This window comes from Maylandia zebra, linkage group LG2 (assembly GCF_041146795.1).
Source record: "Maylandia zebra isolate NMK-2024a linkage group LG2, Mzebra_GT3a, whole genome shotgun sequence".
NCBI classification, from domain to species: Eukaryota; Metazoa; Chordata; class Actinopteri; order Cichliformes; family Cichlidae; genus Maylandia; species Maylandia zebra.
This window is the reverse complement of record NC_135168.1, coordinates 38,231,363-38,250,048: the sequence shown is the minus strand read 5'-3', so window position 1 is coordinate 38,250,048 and position 18,686 is coordinate 38,231,363. Positions and strand designations below refer to the sequence as shown.

Genomic DNA, 18,686 nt, shown 5'->3' with positions numbered 1-18,686 from the left:
ACCATCATTGTAGGCTGTCTCCTGGTCTTTTATCGTCAAAGTAACAGGCCCATGGAGGAGGAGAATTCTTGTAGCTGAAAAGCAGAATGTAAATCCAAACGTTAACTGTGTGTGTGCACGGTGACAGGCTAGCATTTTTTTCTACGCATTGCCACATACCTTCAAAATGTATTAGATTTATACGTCCAGTATCCGGATGAATAAACAGAATTACACATTCTCCAGCAGCGACATCTACTCCAGGCATATTTGGATTTTGTAAAGGAGCCTCTGCTCCAGATCATTCATAATATATGACAGAATTTTGCTATCACTCTAATAGGGGTAAACAGAGACATTTGCCAGAGGCTGAATGGAAAATGCCTGCAAGGGGATGCAATCCAGCAAAGACCAAACGCCAGTTGTGGGTACCTGAATGATTGTTTTGTTACCACATCAATCGATCCATCGATCTATGTCAGTTTTTTCAATCAGTCCGATTGTGATAGCATGCTTGTGACAGCGGCATCTGGATGGGGCAGTTTAAACTTAGTTCAAATGCCTTTTATTCACTAAACCCTGAATGTAAATCAAATTATATTCATCGGCAGCATCTTATCTCTCCCTCCCTCTCCTTCTCTTGGACCACCTCAAAGTTTCCTGCCCACGATATTTCCCAATAAGGTTGCTCACATATAGATCCAGTCAGCAGCAAGGGAAACACATCGATTTCCCGTCAGCTTCCACCGAGGAGTGTAGGAGCCCTAGCCGAAACTGGAGCAGCCGGGGTAACATCGGTATCCCGCTGGCGTCCTGGCAGCTGTGCACAATGTTGTTAACGCGGCCCATTAAGCCGCTGAGTGGCAGAGAGATTCCCTGAATATTGAGCAGGGGACACCCCTCAATTAGATAGATCGGTCCGTACCTCGTCAGCAGCCGCACCTATCTGTCCTCATTAATCAATGACACCGCCGAAAGAGATGGAAAGTTAATTTAGGAGAAGTTTACTGCCATCCAGCAGTTTGCAGCCTCCTAATTCTCAGACCCGCTGCCGAATTGTCCTCACACACACACACACACACACACACACACACACACACACACATATATATATATATATATATATATATATATATATATATATGGAAGCCCACCGGAATAGGTCCTTAAGCAGAGGTTTTAGAGAAACGCTCGTCCATGCAACTCGTAAGTATCAGTAGTTGTTGAAAAAAAGGGCGTTAAAGTTGTGCGTGAGCTGGTGTTGCAGTTGGGTTTTGCGTGTTTTGGACCCAAATTGTTGTACAAGTTGTTGGGATTGTGTTTAAAAAGCGTTCGTCGTGTTTTTGGCTTGCTCTGTGTGTCTGTTTAAACACTAACTCGGTCCACGCAGCGCAGTTCTTCTGTTTCACAGAGTGGTTACAGGCGAACCGCGAGTTAAGCTGCGCTTTTAAACACAGGACCGTAATTCTGTCGCTAACATTAGTTATTGTGAGCGTTGGACATGATTTGCACTCCATTCTCTCATTCGCTGCCAAACAGCGATCGGCTTTGCCAAAGGAAGCTCCAAATAAGGACAGGGGAAATGGAAACCCACCGGAATAGGTCCTTATGTAGTCACGACCTTATAAGGCACGGCGGAGCAGGGCTTTCCGGCAGCAGCGCTGCCTGCTGCACAGATGGGAAATCCAAATCAAATCTATGGGACGACCGGGAGAGCGCAAGAATAATGCTGCTGTCTATGAAGATACATTGATTCGGGAGAGAGGAAGAGCGGCGTTGTCTTCACAATTTACTGTTAGAGCTTAATATAAAGTCTCTCCTCTCTGTTTCCCCCCCCCAGGCCAGCGTCATGTGTCCTCCACTGCAGTGCCTAAATATGGGCTTCCTATGCTCCAAATATGGACATCTACGTCACAAAGCACATATAAAAGGAGCGGGGAAACCTCTCGGCTCATAGACAGCCCTGAGAGCCCACAAGAGCAACTGTTAGAGCCGAGATAGAGAGACAAACAAATAGATCTCACTGACAGAAAAATCACATTAAAAAGTAAAACGTCAACTCAAAACAACATCAATCCAAAAAGGTAAAAAGCCTGAATTGGAGAAGTAATTTATTACAAAAAGTCGAAATTAATCAACAGATTAATTTTGATGAATTTTAGGGAATGAGTATAAAGGAGACGTTTGATTTTTTCCGAAAAGACAAGTGGATCTTTACTCACCTCTAAGAGAAACACGGACAACGACAGGACCACGGGAGAGCAAGAGTCACGGACTAAAGACAGAAAAGCTGCATCTTCCTCGGCATCAGAAGAAGTGTGCAGCGCTCCCTGAACGGGGCTAAGTGATTCCTTCCACCTGCGAGGCACCGCTCTGCTAACGTGCGCCCAGCCTCCACGCACTCAACACCAGCCATCAGCGCAGTCTCAGCCCTGCAGCTTCAGCACCAGCAGAGGATGGCTGCAGCCAAGACTGAGATGATTCTCCCAGCCCTGCAGAACTCCGAGCCCCTGAGGTTCTCTCACTCCCCCATGGATAGCTACCCTAAGCTGGAGGAGGTGATGATGCTCAGCTCTGCAGGGACCCCATTCCTCTCTGCGTCTGCACCAGAAGGTGCCGGTTTTGGCTCCGGGGAGCCAGGAGACCAGTATGACCACCTCGCTGGAGGTAAGATCTGGAGATTTTTTTTCTATTGCTTCTGGTTGTTTATGCTGCATTTAAAACCGAATTAAACGCATCTGTAGAGCTATAATGAACCAAGAAAGAGTTGACAGAAACAGCAATGCAACTTACAAAAATATTATTTATGTTTGCTGTTTATTGCTATTTCACTGGATTAAACAGTCATGCTTGATTTAAGTTGACATTTAAGATTTTTAGTTATAAGTCTGCTGCATGTAGTTTTGCAGTCTTCCCCTTTAGCTCACTGAACACTATTGTTTAATATTATAATTCTGTTAAAACTAAATACAGAGAAATAAAAACACCTTACTTAACACTAATTTATTGATAGCTCTATATCCTTGTCAGGTCTCTAAAGACTCAGACTCTGCTCTGCTACCGCATGCTTCTCAACACTCCTACAGCTCAATTCAAATTGCATTTCCAAAAACGGCTGAACTGCAGTTTCGATGATCAATCGCCTCTGGCTCTGTGATGGGTTTTAGGAATCCGAACGCTGTGCTTGTGTGTGTGTGTGCTCGAGCTTGTGAAAGACAGGAAGTAGGAAAATAAAAGAAAGATTGAGAGAGTTTGAGCCAATGTGTTTAGAAAGCATGCGGCTTCTGTTGCTGTTTAGATAGACACACTTCTAGGGTTGAGGGGTAAAGAGTTTAGTTTGAGGGTGTTTCTCTGTGTGGGCACCTGTCTGATCTGTGACAGGAGAGAGGGGTGACACACTGTCCACTGCTCTGGCAGGTTTCCCTCTCCCTCCCTCTGGATATTGACAGTTTGATTTATGTCTCTGCTTTCTCTGTGCTCCCTGCAGATACGTTACCTGATATCCCCTTCAACTGTGAGAAGCCAGTGGTGGAGCAGACCTACCCAACCCAAAGGCTGCCCCCCATCTCCTATACAGGCAGCTTCACCCTTGAGCCCGCCACCACCTGCAGCAACAGCCTCTGGGCAGAGCCGATCTTGGGCCTGTTCTCTGGGCTGATAGGCAATGTTGCGCCCAGCTCTAGCTCTTCCTCCGCAGCCTCACAGACCATCTCATCCTCCTCCTCTTCAGTCCCATCTTCCTCTTCTTCCTCGTCTTCTTCTACCTCCTCGTCCTCATCTCAGAGCTCCAGCCTCAGTTCTTCGATTCACCACAGTGAACCCAACCCAATCTACTCAGCTGCCCCAACCTACTCCAGCTCCAACTCTGATATCTTCCCAGACCAGGGCCAGGCTTTTCCCACTTCAGCTGGAACAGTGCAGTACCCACCCCCTGCTTATCCCAATAGCAAGACCTGCAGCACAAGCTTCCCTGTGCCCATGATTCCTGACTACCTCTTCCCTCAGCAGCAGGGAGAGATCAGCCTGGTCCCTCCTGACCAGAAGCCCTTCCAGAATCAGTCAAGCCAGCCCTCCCTGACTCCTCTTTCTACCATCAAGGCTTTTGCAACCCAGACTGGTTCGCAGGACTTAAAAAGTGTCTACCAGTCCCAGCTAATCAAGCCTAGCCGCATGCGCAAGTACCCCACCCGGCCAAGCAAGACACCACCCCACGAAAGGCCGTACGCTTGCCCCGTGGAGACCTGCGATCGGCGCTTTTCACGGTCTGATGAGCTGACGCGTCACATCCGCATCCACACAGGTCAGAAACCCTTCCAGTGCCGCATCTGCATGCGTAACTTCAGCCGCAGTGACCACTTGACAACGCACATCCGTACTCACACCGGCGAGAAGCCTTTTGCCTGCGAGATTTGCGGACGCAAATTTGCCCGCAGCGACGAGAGGAAAAGACACACAAAGATCCACCTACGGCAGAAGGACAAGAAAGCAGAGAAGGTGGGGGCAGTGGTCGCAACAGCAACCCCGGTCTCAGCAGCCTCACCTCCCTCCAGCTACCCCTCTTCCATCACTTCCTATCCTTCTCCAGTGTCTTCTTACCCCTCTCCAGTCACCTCCTGCTACTCCTCTCCCGTCCACACTTCCTACCCATCTCCATCCATCGCCACCACCTACCCATCGGTGTCCATGTCAAGCACCTTTCAATCCCAGGTGGCCTCCTCCTTCCCCTCGTCAGTGGCATCCAACATCTACAGCTCCCCTGTCCCCACCCCGCTCCCAGACATGCAGACCACCCTTTCCCCAAGGACAATCGAGATCTGCTAAGAACGAGCAAAGACAAGAACTTTTTTTAGTCTCTCCGTACCTCTCTTTCCTTAAGGTTTTTTGAGGGGAAAGAAATCAGCATCAAAAGGACTTTGTTTTTCCCCCTCCAAAAAGCACTTTTCTGCTCCCTGTGCAGTGTTAGGTGAATCTTGAGATTTACCTGAAAGAGAGAAAAAGACACATGTCAAGGACCGGGCAAAGACAATAGAAGATGAAAAGGGATTTTTTTTTCTGTCTCTAAAACAAATGCAGCACTTCAAGTGCATATGGGACTCTGGAGACAGAGAAACTGGCAAGTCTCTGTTATAGGTACACAATAACCATGAGACAAACAGATCGCCTGCAGTTGAAGTACAGAGGCATGTTCGTCCTTGCAGGCGGTCATACAGTACTAAAGACAATGAATGATATACATAAGCTATCATATATGTATATTGTACATGTGCCACGTTTCGTTTTTATCATTCTTTGGTACCACTGATGTGAACAGTTGTTTGCATATTTGCATTGTATTATTTGAAGTGAGCAGGGCCATATTTTCTACATACTTTCTCTATTATGTAGTGATGATGCTGTGATACGTTTCGACATTGTTTGAAGAAAAAAAAAAACCGCACTTAAGTATTCAAGCATGAGTAAGAGTGATGTTCGTTTCTGTTTGTAAATATCATCCACTGGTACTATCTCTTTCTCTCTTTCTCACATGTGACATATCGCTCAGTTATATGGAAAAACAGAGAAAAGAAAAAAAAACATTTTCTTTTTTTTTTTTAGAAAAAAACTTAAACGCTCCTGTTATTTGGTGCCTTTTGTGAAGCCTTGTTGATTGTGTGACATGGCTGAGCGCGAGAGACGATGCACAGCATCTCGCCTTAAGGGTTGAGGGACTATTTTTGTTACAGAATGTACACAGAGGGAGTGAAGGGACGAGCTCCGAGGGCACCGCTTCATTTTATCAGAATGTAAGCAAAAAAGGATAAAAATTATAAAGTCTATTTTTGTAAAACTGAAATGTAAATATCTACATCTTCAAGAGCTGGAATGTTGAAGTTACCTACTGAGTAGGCATGGGATTCTTTTGTATGTTATATACATGCAGTTCATTATTTTGTGGTTTATCTTTATTTTGTAATTGTGTTTGTTAAAACAAGTGACTGTTTCTGGCTTCTAAACACATTGAATGCGCTTAACTGCCAACGGGATATTTGGTGTACAAGATATCCTTCCAGAAATGAAATATAAATAAAAATCTGAATATATATGTATATTTGTTTTCATGTGCATTTTTGAACATTTTCACTGGTTCTTCAGGCCACCTTCGTTGCATCAAATCTCCACTCTTGATTTTGCCATGCATGATGCTCGTGCTTAAATGGTATACATTTCATCAGCTTACTTGTTAATTGCCGGCAGATTATCAGTGGATTTACAGCATAGCTTTACATCACAGAAAGTTCCCCTTTAATTTAAGGGCAAATCTGCAAGGCATGATCTTGTGGAAAGTCTCCATTTCAAACCCTCTTATTAATGATAACGCTAACCCATGACTCCCATGCCTGTAAACACTGAAGATGAGGAATTCTTATCTAGATCCCACTTGCTCTTGAAGATACCCAGCTTATCTAAATTTCCATTTCTTTTTAGATTTTAGGATATATTGCTGGCCCTCACCGTTGACTAAACAGCCTACAAGCAATTTGATCTTTTAGCAAAAGACCAAAAAATAAGAAGCAATATTCCCGTCTGTACAATGATGGCGAAATGAGTTTTAGGTAGGGATGTCTGAAACCAGCTGTGCTTAGACATGCACGGGGTTATTTTCATGGGGTGCAGGTGAAATCCATCACAATATAATTACCTTCCTTTCCGTGGTTGGCGAGATGCTGTCACCTCGTAGTGAATGAGCTGTAACACACAATTGGGCAATATCTGTGTAGGTTAGTCTGAACTGTTGCATGGCAGCAGCTGAACAGAATGGCCCTGAAGGTTTAAATGCTGTTTCTTTGGGTTTTCAAGCAGAATATAATAACAGCTTACTCGCACCATCATTACTCATCTGCCACTGTTCCCTAGGCAAGGAACTCTTGCTACATGTTTGAGTATGGAAATAAAACAGCCCGGATTTTTTAGCCTATGTAGACACACACACTCACACGCACACACAATCCCTCCTCTCGCAGAGCTTTGGAGTAATTTTGTGTTGTGAAATGCACTAACCAAAATACTCACAAATGCAAACACAGCTAAAATAGAAAGCAGGAAAACAAGTAGAGGAGAATAATGGAGGGAAAGGGAAAATAATTAAGATAATTGGTCTCCTGATACCAAATTTCCAAATTTGGTCTGATGAGCGTGTCTGTATATCGGTGTGTGGGTATTTGTGCGTGAACAGTACGCAGGCATCTCTGTGCAATATAGACATCTTTTAACGACTCAAACTACTGTAGTTACTTCACGCTGTACGTCTGCATGCTGCTCATGTACAAGTGTGCAAACTATGCCAAGTTACAAGCTTTTGTTCTATTCTACTGTCTTTTTAAAGCTCGGCGTCCACCACCCTCACTTCTGCTGACACTATGTGTGTGTGTTTGTGTGTGTGTGTAAGCTGAATTATGTGTAAAATTAAAGGAGAAAAAAAATGCATTATAAAGTTACAATGGTCCATTTTCTTGGATATTGTCTTCACCGCTGCTACACTTTCATAAATATTTGAAAGTGCAGTAGAAAATCACACAAACACAAATCAGCATTGTGGTTGGTCTCTGTGCTGAGTTAAGACACCTTGATGTTTAAATTATGATGTTCCTCACTCAGAGCCATATCTAGCCTTTTTTTAGGCAGATCTTGAAACTCCTTGTGTGGCTTAAAATCCCAGAATCTGTCATTTCCTGTCATTGTTTACAGAATTATTTTGGTTCTTGGCTGCAAGACAAAAAAGCCATTCAGCAGCTTTTGCATCACAACTTTCTCATATTACCCTGCTTTTAGGAAAGTCCTTCACTCAATGTGAAAACCACACACGGCGCTTTTCTCTCAGTCCTTTCTCGTGTTAGGAGACAGTATTTCAATTTCAACCAGTTTTGGTCAGACGGGGGAGGCTGTGCCGCGACTCTGTCAGAGTCCAAAACCAAAATGCTAGAAAGAGAAACGGGCCAATATTGCTCAATGTATTAGGGAATTGTGTACCCCATCACATCCTTTGATTCAAGGCTCTTCGTCGCATATCAAAGCTCACGCACTGGGCCTGTTCTCTTTAGGGAGGTGAGAGAGGAGTGTAAGAGGATTTGGGAGTGCAGATGCGTTGTGGCTTCACTCTGTTGTAACTCACAATGGAGCCACCTCACACCCCCAGCGGGCTTCCATTTCAAGAGCCCTGCCTTTGTTCAAAAATGTATTTGTTCTCTTATTCTTTTTGGGAACTGTGTAAAACAAAAAAGAACGAATGGCGAAGAGAACCATCCCTTCTCCCTCAGCCCTACAACCCCGTGCCACTGCCACCTTGTTGCCTCTCTCTCCCTCTCTGCCTGTACCTCTCTCTCCCTCTCTGCTAGTGCATATTTTGCTGGAGATGCTAATGATCTCCCCCCGCTGTATTCTGATGCAAGGTCTGTCTACACTTTTCCCTTTCATCCACATACAAATGTGCTCTTATTGCCTCTTCGCCCTCGGGCCTTTTAAGATGCCTTTTTGAAATATGCCTTTTGATACGCACATCATTGGCCAAGTCCCTGCAGTGATTAGAGCTCTCTTTAATGTGAGCAAGTTAGAAAGTGAATGAGGGGCTCCAGGGCCGGCAGCTATCCGTTCTCCTCTACCTTCACCCCTTGACATCTGCCGGCCCGCTGGGGGGATCCCAGTGCCGGGTAGGATGACCCAGACCCATAGACCCTGCTGGCCATCCTCCATCTTTTATCTCCACTTGGAGATTAAGCACATGAGGAATGACACTGGAGGATCGCTTTTATAGATACATGGTACTGTATGCTTCGGGGCCAGATTCCTGTACTTTATCATAGGAATGTGACAGGAGGACTGCTCTCTAATGTCTTTTAAATATGCTCCATTGATCTCATGTTCAGAGCCTCACTCTGCCTCACTGGGATGGCTTTTTTTTTTAAAATCTTGCCAAAAGGGAATGCAGAGTCGTCGTCAGGTGCTTTCTCCTGTTCTGCCTCTTGCACTCGACACCTGTTGTGTCTTTTTGGGGGGAGAAGTAGGTTATATTGAAACTGCTTGATTTCGAACCTCCTCACATGTACATTTCACATAGATTGCAACACTTCTACAGATATGGTATTCAGGAAATGTGCACAGGCTGAAAAGGAGTTGAGTCAAAAACTCCATAAGTTATGACACACCTGGACAAAAATGCAGTCGTTCTGTATTCAGATGTCTTCTCGGGTTGCAAATAAGGGGGGGAAAAAAGACTCCAGTAAACCTGAAACAACAGATCCTCTCTGTGAATCTAAAGACACACAAGCGCATAATAGATTGTCAGAATAACACAAATCTGTTCACGGTTTCTAGGTTAAGATGTGTGGATGTGTGTGTTTGCAGTGTACCTGTTCAAACACACGAGATATAAGAGCAGCGTAGCTTACAAGCATCTTTGAAATTATTTGCGGCACACAAAAGAGATTTTTGACGTATCACTTCCACAATAATCTACAGGTGTCCTGGCAACTTTAGCTCTACTTAATAAGCCATGCTTGTTTGATGTACATGGCTTTGAACAGACAACAAAACAGTGCATGCTTAAGTACCTCCAAATATGACACCTCTTCAACTCAGCATCAAGTACACTACAGCTTTACAAAAGGCACCTGGGTGGCTCTGAAATGCAAACAGGCCCTCATAAGTCTTTATGTGTCAAGGCTAGTAAGTGGGCTTGAGTTATTTTATTTTCTGTCTGTTAGTCGGAACATCATATGCAATCCCTGAGCAGGGTCTGCGAGGCTGGGTAAATAAATGCAGTCATGCCTCTCAGAGTTTTCTCTTTTTATCAAAAGGGGACGCGTGTTGTGCGGCGGATGGCTTCCAAGTGCACTTTAGAGGCTTCTGACAGCACCGTGCAAGACCTCAGTTCCTAAACAACAATCATTTAAACAAAAAGACTCATATAAATGTTTAGATTGGTGAGGAGTGTAAATTATTATTGAGATTCTCCCCATTTCAAATGAAGCAACAGAGTTATATTTCAGCTCCATTCAGTTTTCACAGCAGCCCGGATTATAGGTGCGCGCTACAATATTCTGATTATGTGATTGTGTGTCTGCAGGTTTCAGGACTGAATATAACTCAAGACAAATTTGCATTACATAGTTTGGCTTTCTGCTGCAGCTATTATAGACTGGAAATAGAACCATAAAACAGGCACAAAATCAACTACTGTGCTCCGTGGGTCAGATCAGAGCGACCTTTGCTTCACCGTGATGCATCAAAAGCTGAAAGAGACAGAGGCTGAACAGAAAATCTCGCTTCACCCTCCAGATGTGCCCTGCAGTGACTTCACCACCTGTCACTCAAAAGGCGGAGGCCAGGTGTTTGTTCCAGCACCGCAGCCACCTGCTCTGAGATACAGTGCACACACTCGCTCACTTGCATACACACACACACACACACACACACACACACACACCGGTAAGTGCGCTGCTTTTCCATAGAACATCAGCACTGACTATAACTTAATCTTACCCCACTGCCAAAAATGATCCGTAACCTACTTGTTAGGTAATACCTGTGGATCGAGTCAATAATGACTGAAGTGAAGGCCTACAAAACTACAAAAAAAGCCCCAAAACTGCATTGCTAATACAGGAAAGAAAGCCTGCATTACTAGTTCAGGACCAAAGATAAGAGCATCAGGACTACCAGCAGTAGAAAGAGACATAATTTATCCCGGTGTTTTATAGTTTTGACTAACATTAACAATAGTTCGGTGCGCTGCGCCTGCTGTGCTTTCATAATGCAGCGCCAGGTATTACAAAAGCACCCCTTGTCATCTGCCTGCTGCTAAACCTCATTTGAAAGCGGGGGCATTATAACGTACACAAAACAGGATATTCGTGTTTCAAATGAATGTAATTTTAGGCAAACAGGTTTATGTGTGTGACTGCATGTAAGTTGTGTGTGCGTGTGGGAGTGCATACCTAAGTGTTTTTGCCATGTGTGCCTATATGCAGGAGCCTTTTAGGTGTTATGAGTCTCAGGGGTGACAGCATGATCGCGGGGGAGAGGGAGAAGTGAGAACTGGGGTGGAGGAGGGATACGGGGAATGTATATCATCATCTGGCCAGGTTTTTCTTTCCCGCCCCCTCACTACAGCTGTCCTCCATGTCTGATGAAAGCCTTGCGCTGCTATATTTGTCCCTCAGTGATGAGGTGGAACTAATGGCTACTTTCACACCAGCTGATGTCATCAGCGTGCTGCGTCTGGGGAGCAGGAGTGTGGGATACCTGCTGGGAGCTTCTGTTGTCCAACAGCACACGCACATGAACACAAACACACGCACATATGTAAATGCTCATATGAAGTCATGAGCTCGCTCGTTTTATACCTGATGCTCTCATCGGAAACTCTGAGGACCGGAAATTTCAAGGGTCTGTTTAAAAGAATGGATTGCTGCCTTTGCTGAAAGTTTAATTAGAAAACTAATAACACTTTTATGGCTACAGGTAAATATGAAGCCAATAGCCTGTGAACTTAACATAGCAGAAAAGCAGGGGGAAGTTCTGTTCATATTTACCTTACAGACACCCGGGAAGAGTGGTGTCATAAAGAGCATTTTCCCAAAATGTACTCTTCCTTTAATCTAATCTAATCGAATTATCTGCTGATTTATTTAAATACAAATCTAATAATCTCTTCCTCTGCTTCCTCTCTGTGCCTGTCCTCATCTGTCTCCAGCTAGTTAAAAGTAAGCAGTGTGTGGCGTGCCGAGCACAGCCACATCTCTGTCACATCAGCACCGTTAGGTCCTCATTTAGGGCCTGTGACTGCATGCAGTGGCATGTCAGCATCTGTCAGCTCTGTCAAGTGTGTATGTAGGCTTTTACGCTTCCTAATGTGAAACAGTTGACAGGTTATTACTGCCTTGACCACAGCTATAACCCAACTTTAACCTGGGAAATTTTTGGCTGGGTGCTCAAATGTTTTGACAAGGTGATAGAAAAGTAAAGTTTTCTATACAGTCGACTCAAAACATTAAGCCTAGGGTAAGCTGTACATTACTGTTCCCTGGCTATCATGTTTCCATTAGGATACATCTGTGATCAGATCATAAACTCAGTATGCTTTCAACGCTTCAATCGTTTGGCTATAAATACTTCGGATGCCCCCTCGGTGAAATTACCCCTCAGCAGCCCTATCTCCTCTTGCCTTCCATCATTTTCATCCTCTAATGTACGTGAAGCCGCCAATAATGGTGCTAGATTACAAAGAGTGCGCATAGCCCGTGTGTGTATGTTTTTTTACAGCTCGGAAATATCCCTGCAGTTAAGTGTAATTTATACAAAGAGGGCCACACATTTGACCCGTCGACGTGCACATGCGCGCGCACACACACACATACACACACACACGGTCCGCTGTGCTGTCTCTGCACCTCAGGGTGCAAGCGTGTGTGCTTGCATGTGTGTGCATTTAGCTCTGTACACTGCTGCTTAATAGAGTCCTCCATTGTGAGTAATGACCCCAGCTCTTTTCTGTTATTCTATCCAGACCAGCGGGCTAAAAGCTGCTGTAAAGATGAGAACGAGGGTCTCTCTGTTATTCCAAGGCAGTAAAAAATGAGGAGAAATTGTCGTTAAATGAAAGGCTATTCTTCCGCTTTGCCGTGCCCAAACACACTTTGTCCCATCTTTCATTCATTTCCTCCAACATTATGGGGATGTTAAAGGTAAAAGCACAACATTAGACTTTTACCTTTAACATTCATAAATCAACAACAAACAATCGTTTGTTCTCCCTCTGAAGTGTTTTCTCACATAATCGCACAAGCACACATAAATTGTCCTCTGTCGCCACAAACACCAACATCACCACTCCATCCATGCATTGGTATGAAGCAGCAGAACTACACTATTCTGCTTCTCTGCAGCGAGTTATAACGTAATCTCCCAGGGAGACGTGACAGGATGTGTTTATTGTTTATTTGTGAGTTTTTGTGTCTCAGATTATATTTCCACACCCTGCTCGTCTACGGTCCATCCTCCTTCTCCCCTTTAATTCCTTTTCCTCAGTCTGCTGCTTTTCCTCAGCATGTGTGAGCGAGCGAGAGGGCAGGTGCACGACTTAAACTTGTCGCTTTTGCAGATTTATGTCTGATTGGAGCACTAGCTGTTTACCAGGAAACATCTGTCTGTATATTTGTCTGTCTGTCTGGGTGCAGTCGAAGCTTATTGTTGAGACAAATGCACAGATGTTCGATCGATAAGCAGTGAAGCATGAGCCCTCGACGTGGTTTCAGCCACTGACTGAAAGTATCTGGGTTTGAGTATTTGCTCCGATTTCTACCCATCTATTCCATTTCCACGTCTTCTGAAACGGGAAAGCAAGGAGGAGAGAAAACACCGGAATCATTAAAGTCAGACTGAGAAGAGTTTAAATACAACACGGAGATGTCTTTCTGTGTGTGCAAGTCTGTTTGCTGAAAATTAAACGGAAACAGCACACACTTGAATGCCAGAGTTTAAAGTAAAAGCGCTTGTGTGTGCATTTTCTTTGAACTCGGGAGTCAGAAATAACTTTTAGCATTGCACAGAGGCGCTGATTTTCTGGTACAGTTGTGCTTTGAGCTAACATCAGCATGGAGTCTACTAATGAAGCTAATAGAACGCTACAAAAATTCTAGCTGGGTGATCGCTGTCATATACCCTTTTAGGTTTATTGTAGGCCAGTGTGAATTATTTTACATCCAAGACTGGCAGGAACATAATAAGTTGTCAGGGTGCCTATTTTTCTTAACCTAAAATGGACAAATTAAGAAATGATTTAATTATTGTGGTAGTAGAAAAGCCAAGAATTTATTTTTCTGGGAAACACAAATATCTGCGTCAAATTTCATGAGTATTCATCCAGTAATTCTGGAAATACAAAACAGATAGACACCCCAGAGCTAAGTGGATCCATGGTTTGCATGCTGTAGAGGTATATGCAGATGCTATCCACATGTTGATCATGCTGTCATTAACTCCTATGGGTTATTAAGTAGACGCATGGCTATGCTAACATAGCACCAAAATGTCATGCAAAATTCCTGGCTGCATTCCTGCAGTCACTTAAACTGTAATTGGTGCAAAGAATGTATGCTGACCTGTGAAGTGTCTGTTAAAGCAATAAGCTGCGAGCTGTAGTCTTAACAGGGAGCGAAGCACAGAAAGAGAAAGGGAGGGAGGGAGCACTGGAGTTGAAACCAGAGATCGGGCCCAGCCCTTCCCAACTGGAGGCCCACCACCACCACCCCTGCAGCCTCCTTCAAGCCTTCATGTGATCCACTCTGCAGAAGCCAACTAGTAGAGGAAATGTCAGTCTTCTAGCTAGCCAGGAAACCACCGTGCCCAAACATGGAGTTTCCTGCCCTGACACAGCTCTTCCTGTAGGCTATGTAAGGACCTTCCTGCTTCTCCTCTCTCCCGCCTTCTCTCTCTCTCTCTCTCTTTGTCTGTCTCTGTCTGTCTTCCTCTCTCTCTCTCTCTCTCTCTCTCTCTCTCCCACTCTTTTGGCAGGCTGCCCTTCGGCAAGCTGCCTGGATGCTAGCCTTTTTTCCCCTCCCCTCTTGCAATGTGTGTTTCTGTGTGTATATGCATGTGTGTGTGTGTGCTCATGTTTACATTTTATGCTGGTGTGTCTGCTTGCAAAATATTTCACAATATTTCAATATCGTTTCAACACAATTAAAATATGTAACCAAAATGTCACAGGGGGCCCTCGGGTCTAATAGCACATCCGGCCCTTTCCAGTTTTAACTGATTTGCCTCCCACCTGTGGAGGAATGTTTTTGCGATGTACCACACCCTATGTGACATTTAAGGCTTCATGAAATTACAATCACATTTTACATGTTCCATATATGAAAAGACACGACAGATTTGATCTGTCCAGGGTGGACCCCACCTCTTGCCCTTTGACAGCTAGAGTAGACAAAAGTTTACCAAAGAGTCTAAAAAAGTCATATTATAAAAGAAAAACAACCACCCAGAAGCTAATTAGTTGTGTTGTGCTAACTTGCAGAGCTGGTGATCAGGGACATGGTTTAGCCAGTATGACCAACTAATTGTCACCTGATTGGTAGCATGTTGACTACGTGCATTTGTTTTGTATGCGTCCCACTGAAACAGATTATTATTATTGCTATTATTATAATAACATTTATTATTTTATGTGTCCTGTGTATTTTGCTCTCTGCTGAACAGCCTAAGCTGCACACTTACTGTGTTTCAGGGCCCTCAGTGTTAAAAAATCAGACAGTCAGTTTTCAGTTTCAAAACGGACACCTCTCCAGTGCAGACTGCCGCTGTGTCACCCCACAGGCAGCATGAGAACTTGTGAGCGAGTGGGGATTGCAGAGGCAGAGGCAGAATGAGAGAAGGCTAAAAGCAAGCAGCTGAGTGAGATGAAGGCTAATATTAATGACAGCTTGTATAATATATTGAGTGTGTTACATGAAAACATTTAAAGGAGCAGAGTTCAGTTAACAAACTATTACAAATGCTGTTTTAACATGTTTGAAAATAAGATCTGCAACAAATGTGAACTGGCACAGCTCCAGCTAATCAAAGAGTGTTATAGGACTCAAATTACTATCATTATTACCAAACATTATAGAAAATAGTTGCATTTTTTTTCTAGCTGAGCTTAAAGTAATCTGTCTGTACGTTGACATCATTAGTAGTATACTGTGCAACTAATTTAGCTTGGTAAGTGGCAATAGACAGGTGCTAATTAATTGCTCTGGAGAAGTGATTCAAAATGCTGCAGTGAGAGCACTGATAAGGACTAGAAATAGAGATCATATTAACCCATATTTGCATCCCTTCATTGACTCTCTGCTAAATTCTGAATTGAATTTAAAATCATTCCCTTATCACACAAGATATTGAATAATCAGGCCCCATTTTATCTTAACCCTCTCAGGCTCAAATTAAGTTTTTGTTGCTAATGCACCAAAGAATACCTGCAGTGGTACTTCTGAGTAAAAAAAAACTCATAAAATATGTATGTGGTGTAATCAGGTTGTTAGCTTTTACTTGTTGCAAATCTGCAACGCCTGCCTTGAGAGGGTTAAAGACATCATTATATCATATTGTCCCAACTGAGCACATCGCTCTCAGACTGTGTGCTTACTTGTGGTTCCCAGGGTATTTAAAAAGTAGAATAGGAGTCAGAGGTTTAGGGCCTGTCTCCCAGTTTGGATTCAAGAGACAGACACCCTCTCTACTTTTAAGATTAGGCTTAAAACTTTCCTTTTTTCCTATGTCTGGTTTTTGCTATTTTATTACTATATTTATATTTGTATTTGTCTACCAGGTGTGTTTTTAAAGTGCTATATAAATAAAGGATAATGATGATTTTCCTCCCCTCACCCTCAACCTGTCAACAGAGAGTAGAGAGAAAAGTACTAAAACAGCTGTACCTCGTACAAATACTTCATTACTGTACTTAAGTGGAATTTATAGGTATCTGTATTTTAATTGAGTATTTAGTTTTTCTCATTCAAAACTGTTTGAGCTATCTTTTTACTCCCTACATTTTTTAACAAATATCTGTACTTTCTACTTTCTACTATTTTTGTCACGTCACTGCATGCCTTCAAATATCAAACTGTCACAAACCTGAGGTTCGAGCAAGACGTGGACACAAAGGGAGACTCAGCATAGACTCAATTCCCAGCAAGACTTTATTTACAAAGACGGTGGGTAGTTGATCAAATGTAGAGGTGAGTATTGGCGGAAGGGAGTTTGCTTACTTGTAGGCCGAGAATGAGATACTTCGGACAGGGTACCGCGGGACTGTCCTGAGCAGGGGGCAAGCACTGAGAATCTGTCTGTTTCCTGAATTTCCAGAAATGTCCAGGTGGAGCATGAAGGGTAGGAGGGAAGCAAGCGGGACCAGGGATTGGCAGGAACAGCGGCAAAGGGTGGACAGGCTTGATTTGAGAGACATGGAGAGTGGTTGTGACAGGATGCTGGAAGTTTGAGTCTTACTGCAGAGGGGCTGGTGATGGTCTCGATTTCTTATGGTCCTATGAAACGGGGCACCAGTTTGGGAGAGGGTGTCCACAGGAAAATGTCTTTAGCAGACAGCCATACCTTTTGCCCACGTTGATTTGTCAGTCTGAGTCGTCCCGCTGGCGTTCCACAGTCCGGAGGAGGGCCTCTCGCGCTCTGATCCAGACGTGCTGACAGTGCTGTAGGTGATGCTGCACTGATCGGACAGATGGGAAATTCCGTCTCATTCTCGGGGAACAAAAGTGGCTGATAACTGAAGGAGACCTAGAAGGAGGAGGCATCTGTGGTGGAGGAGGTGAGTGAGTTATGAGCATATTCGATCCATGATAGCTTGTTGGACCAAGTGGCAGGATTCTAGGATGCTATACAACAGAGAGCTGACTCTAGCTCCTGATTTAACCTTTCCGTCTGTCCGTTCAATTGTAGCGAAGTCTAGTGCTATATGGGAGCAGGGCCGGTTTTTTGTGGCTAATGGTTGGAGCGAACCTGATGGGTGCTGAGAGGAGGTCTTACCACAGGCACACATGGAACAGGTTGCCACATAATGCCTTACATCTCTATCCAAGGAATCCCACCAAAAATGACATCTAAATAATGTTGTTGTTCTACTCATATTCGAGTGGCAAGCAAACCTTGTTGTGTGAGCTCAGTGAATGATGACTGATCAACTGGCAGAGGGTACAAACCGCCAGTCGGGTTGGCCAGTATCAGGATCACGTTCATTCTGGAGAGCCTGGTGGATGGTTTCCTTAATTTCTCAGGAGAGGGAGACCACCCTGCAGGTGGAAGGAAGGATTCCTGCAGTTTGGAGTCAAAGGATTACTGATGGGAGTGTGCTTTCGGCTTGATGTTCCTGGAGTCTGGATGGTAGGAGGGGGAAAAAGTTAAAACAAGCAAAGAACAGAGACCACTGGGCTTGACATGAGTTGAGTCTTTTGGCAGATTTGAGGTTAGTTAAATTTTTGTGATCGGCCCAAATGATAAAGTGGTGCTAGGCTCCCTCCAGCCAGTGGTGCCATTCCTCCAGGGCTAATTTCACCACCAAAAGCTCTCTATCCCCCATGTCATAACCCTTTTGTCAAAAAGGAACCAAAGCCACTCAGACAGGAAAATTCCCAGACACTCCCACGGATCGTGACACAAACTGATTTGACTCTAAACAGTAAAACATAGAAGGCAATCCTATTTGTCTATTAATCACGAATGTATGCTGCATAAAAAGAGATGAAAGAGGCAAACCTGTGCACCATAGTCAGGGGTTAAAGTGGACCGGCACGAGTGTAGAGTCCATAAGTTGTGATTATGGTATTTCAGTATCTAGCTAGCGCTACAGGCGAGGAACGAGGGAGAGAGGAGCAGAAAGGAAGTAACTTTTAAAGCAGCAGGTAATTTCAATTGCAATGTTTCTATCAGCTCAACAAACATCAGCAAACAGACAAACTGTTTGTGTTTGTCACACAGTGTGTTGCTAGCTAAAGCTCCAGCTGCTGTATTTCGAAGGAAGAGAAAAGAAAGAGAGCTAAATTCAGCCAGAGATGGAGAAAGATAAGACAGACAGGACAGGAAGTACAAGTAAAGGAAGAAGAGAGATTAGATTTAAAGGCAAGGACTACTCATTGATAAACTGGAAATTGAAAGCTTTATTTAAAATGAATCAT

At 44.0% G+C, this 18,686-nt stretch overlaps 1 protein-coding gene and 1 long non-coding RNA gene across 2 annotated transcripts; one reads left to right on the top strand and one right to left on the bottom strand.

Moving 5' to 3' along the window:
• Positions 1-3: 3 nt before the first annotated feature.
• On the bottom strand, positions 4-819 carry LOC143413940 (uncharacterized). The gene is made up of 3 exons (XR_013094499.1): positions 412-819; positions 160-315; positions 4-74 (listed from the first exon to the last, which is right to left on the bottom strand). It is a non-coding gene; the product is annotated as an uncharacterized LOC143413940 (long non-coding RNA).
• Positions 820-1,920: 1,101 nt separating this feature from the next.
• Positions 1,921-6,065, top strand: egr1 (early growth response 1). Its single transcript, XM_004540909.5, has 2 exons — positions 1,921-2,646; positions 3,467-6,065. The coding sequence occupies exons 1-2, from the start codon at positions 2,436-2,438 to the stop codon at positions 4,798-4,800; spliced, it is 1,545 nt and encodes a 514-aa protein (XP_004540966.1). The 5' UTR covers positions 1,921-2,435; the 3' UTR covers positions 4,801-6,065.
• The last annotated feature ends 12,621 nt before the right edge of the window (positions 6,066-18,686 follow it).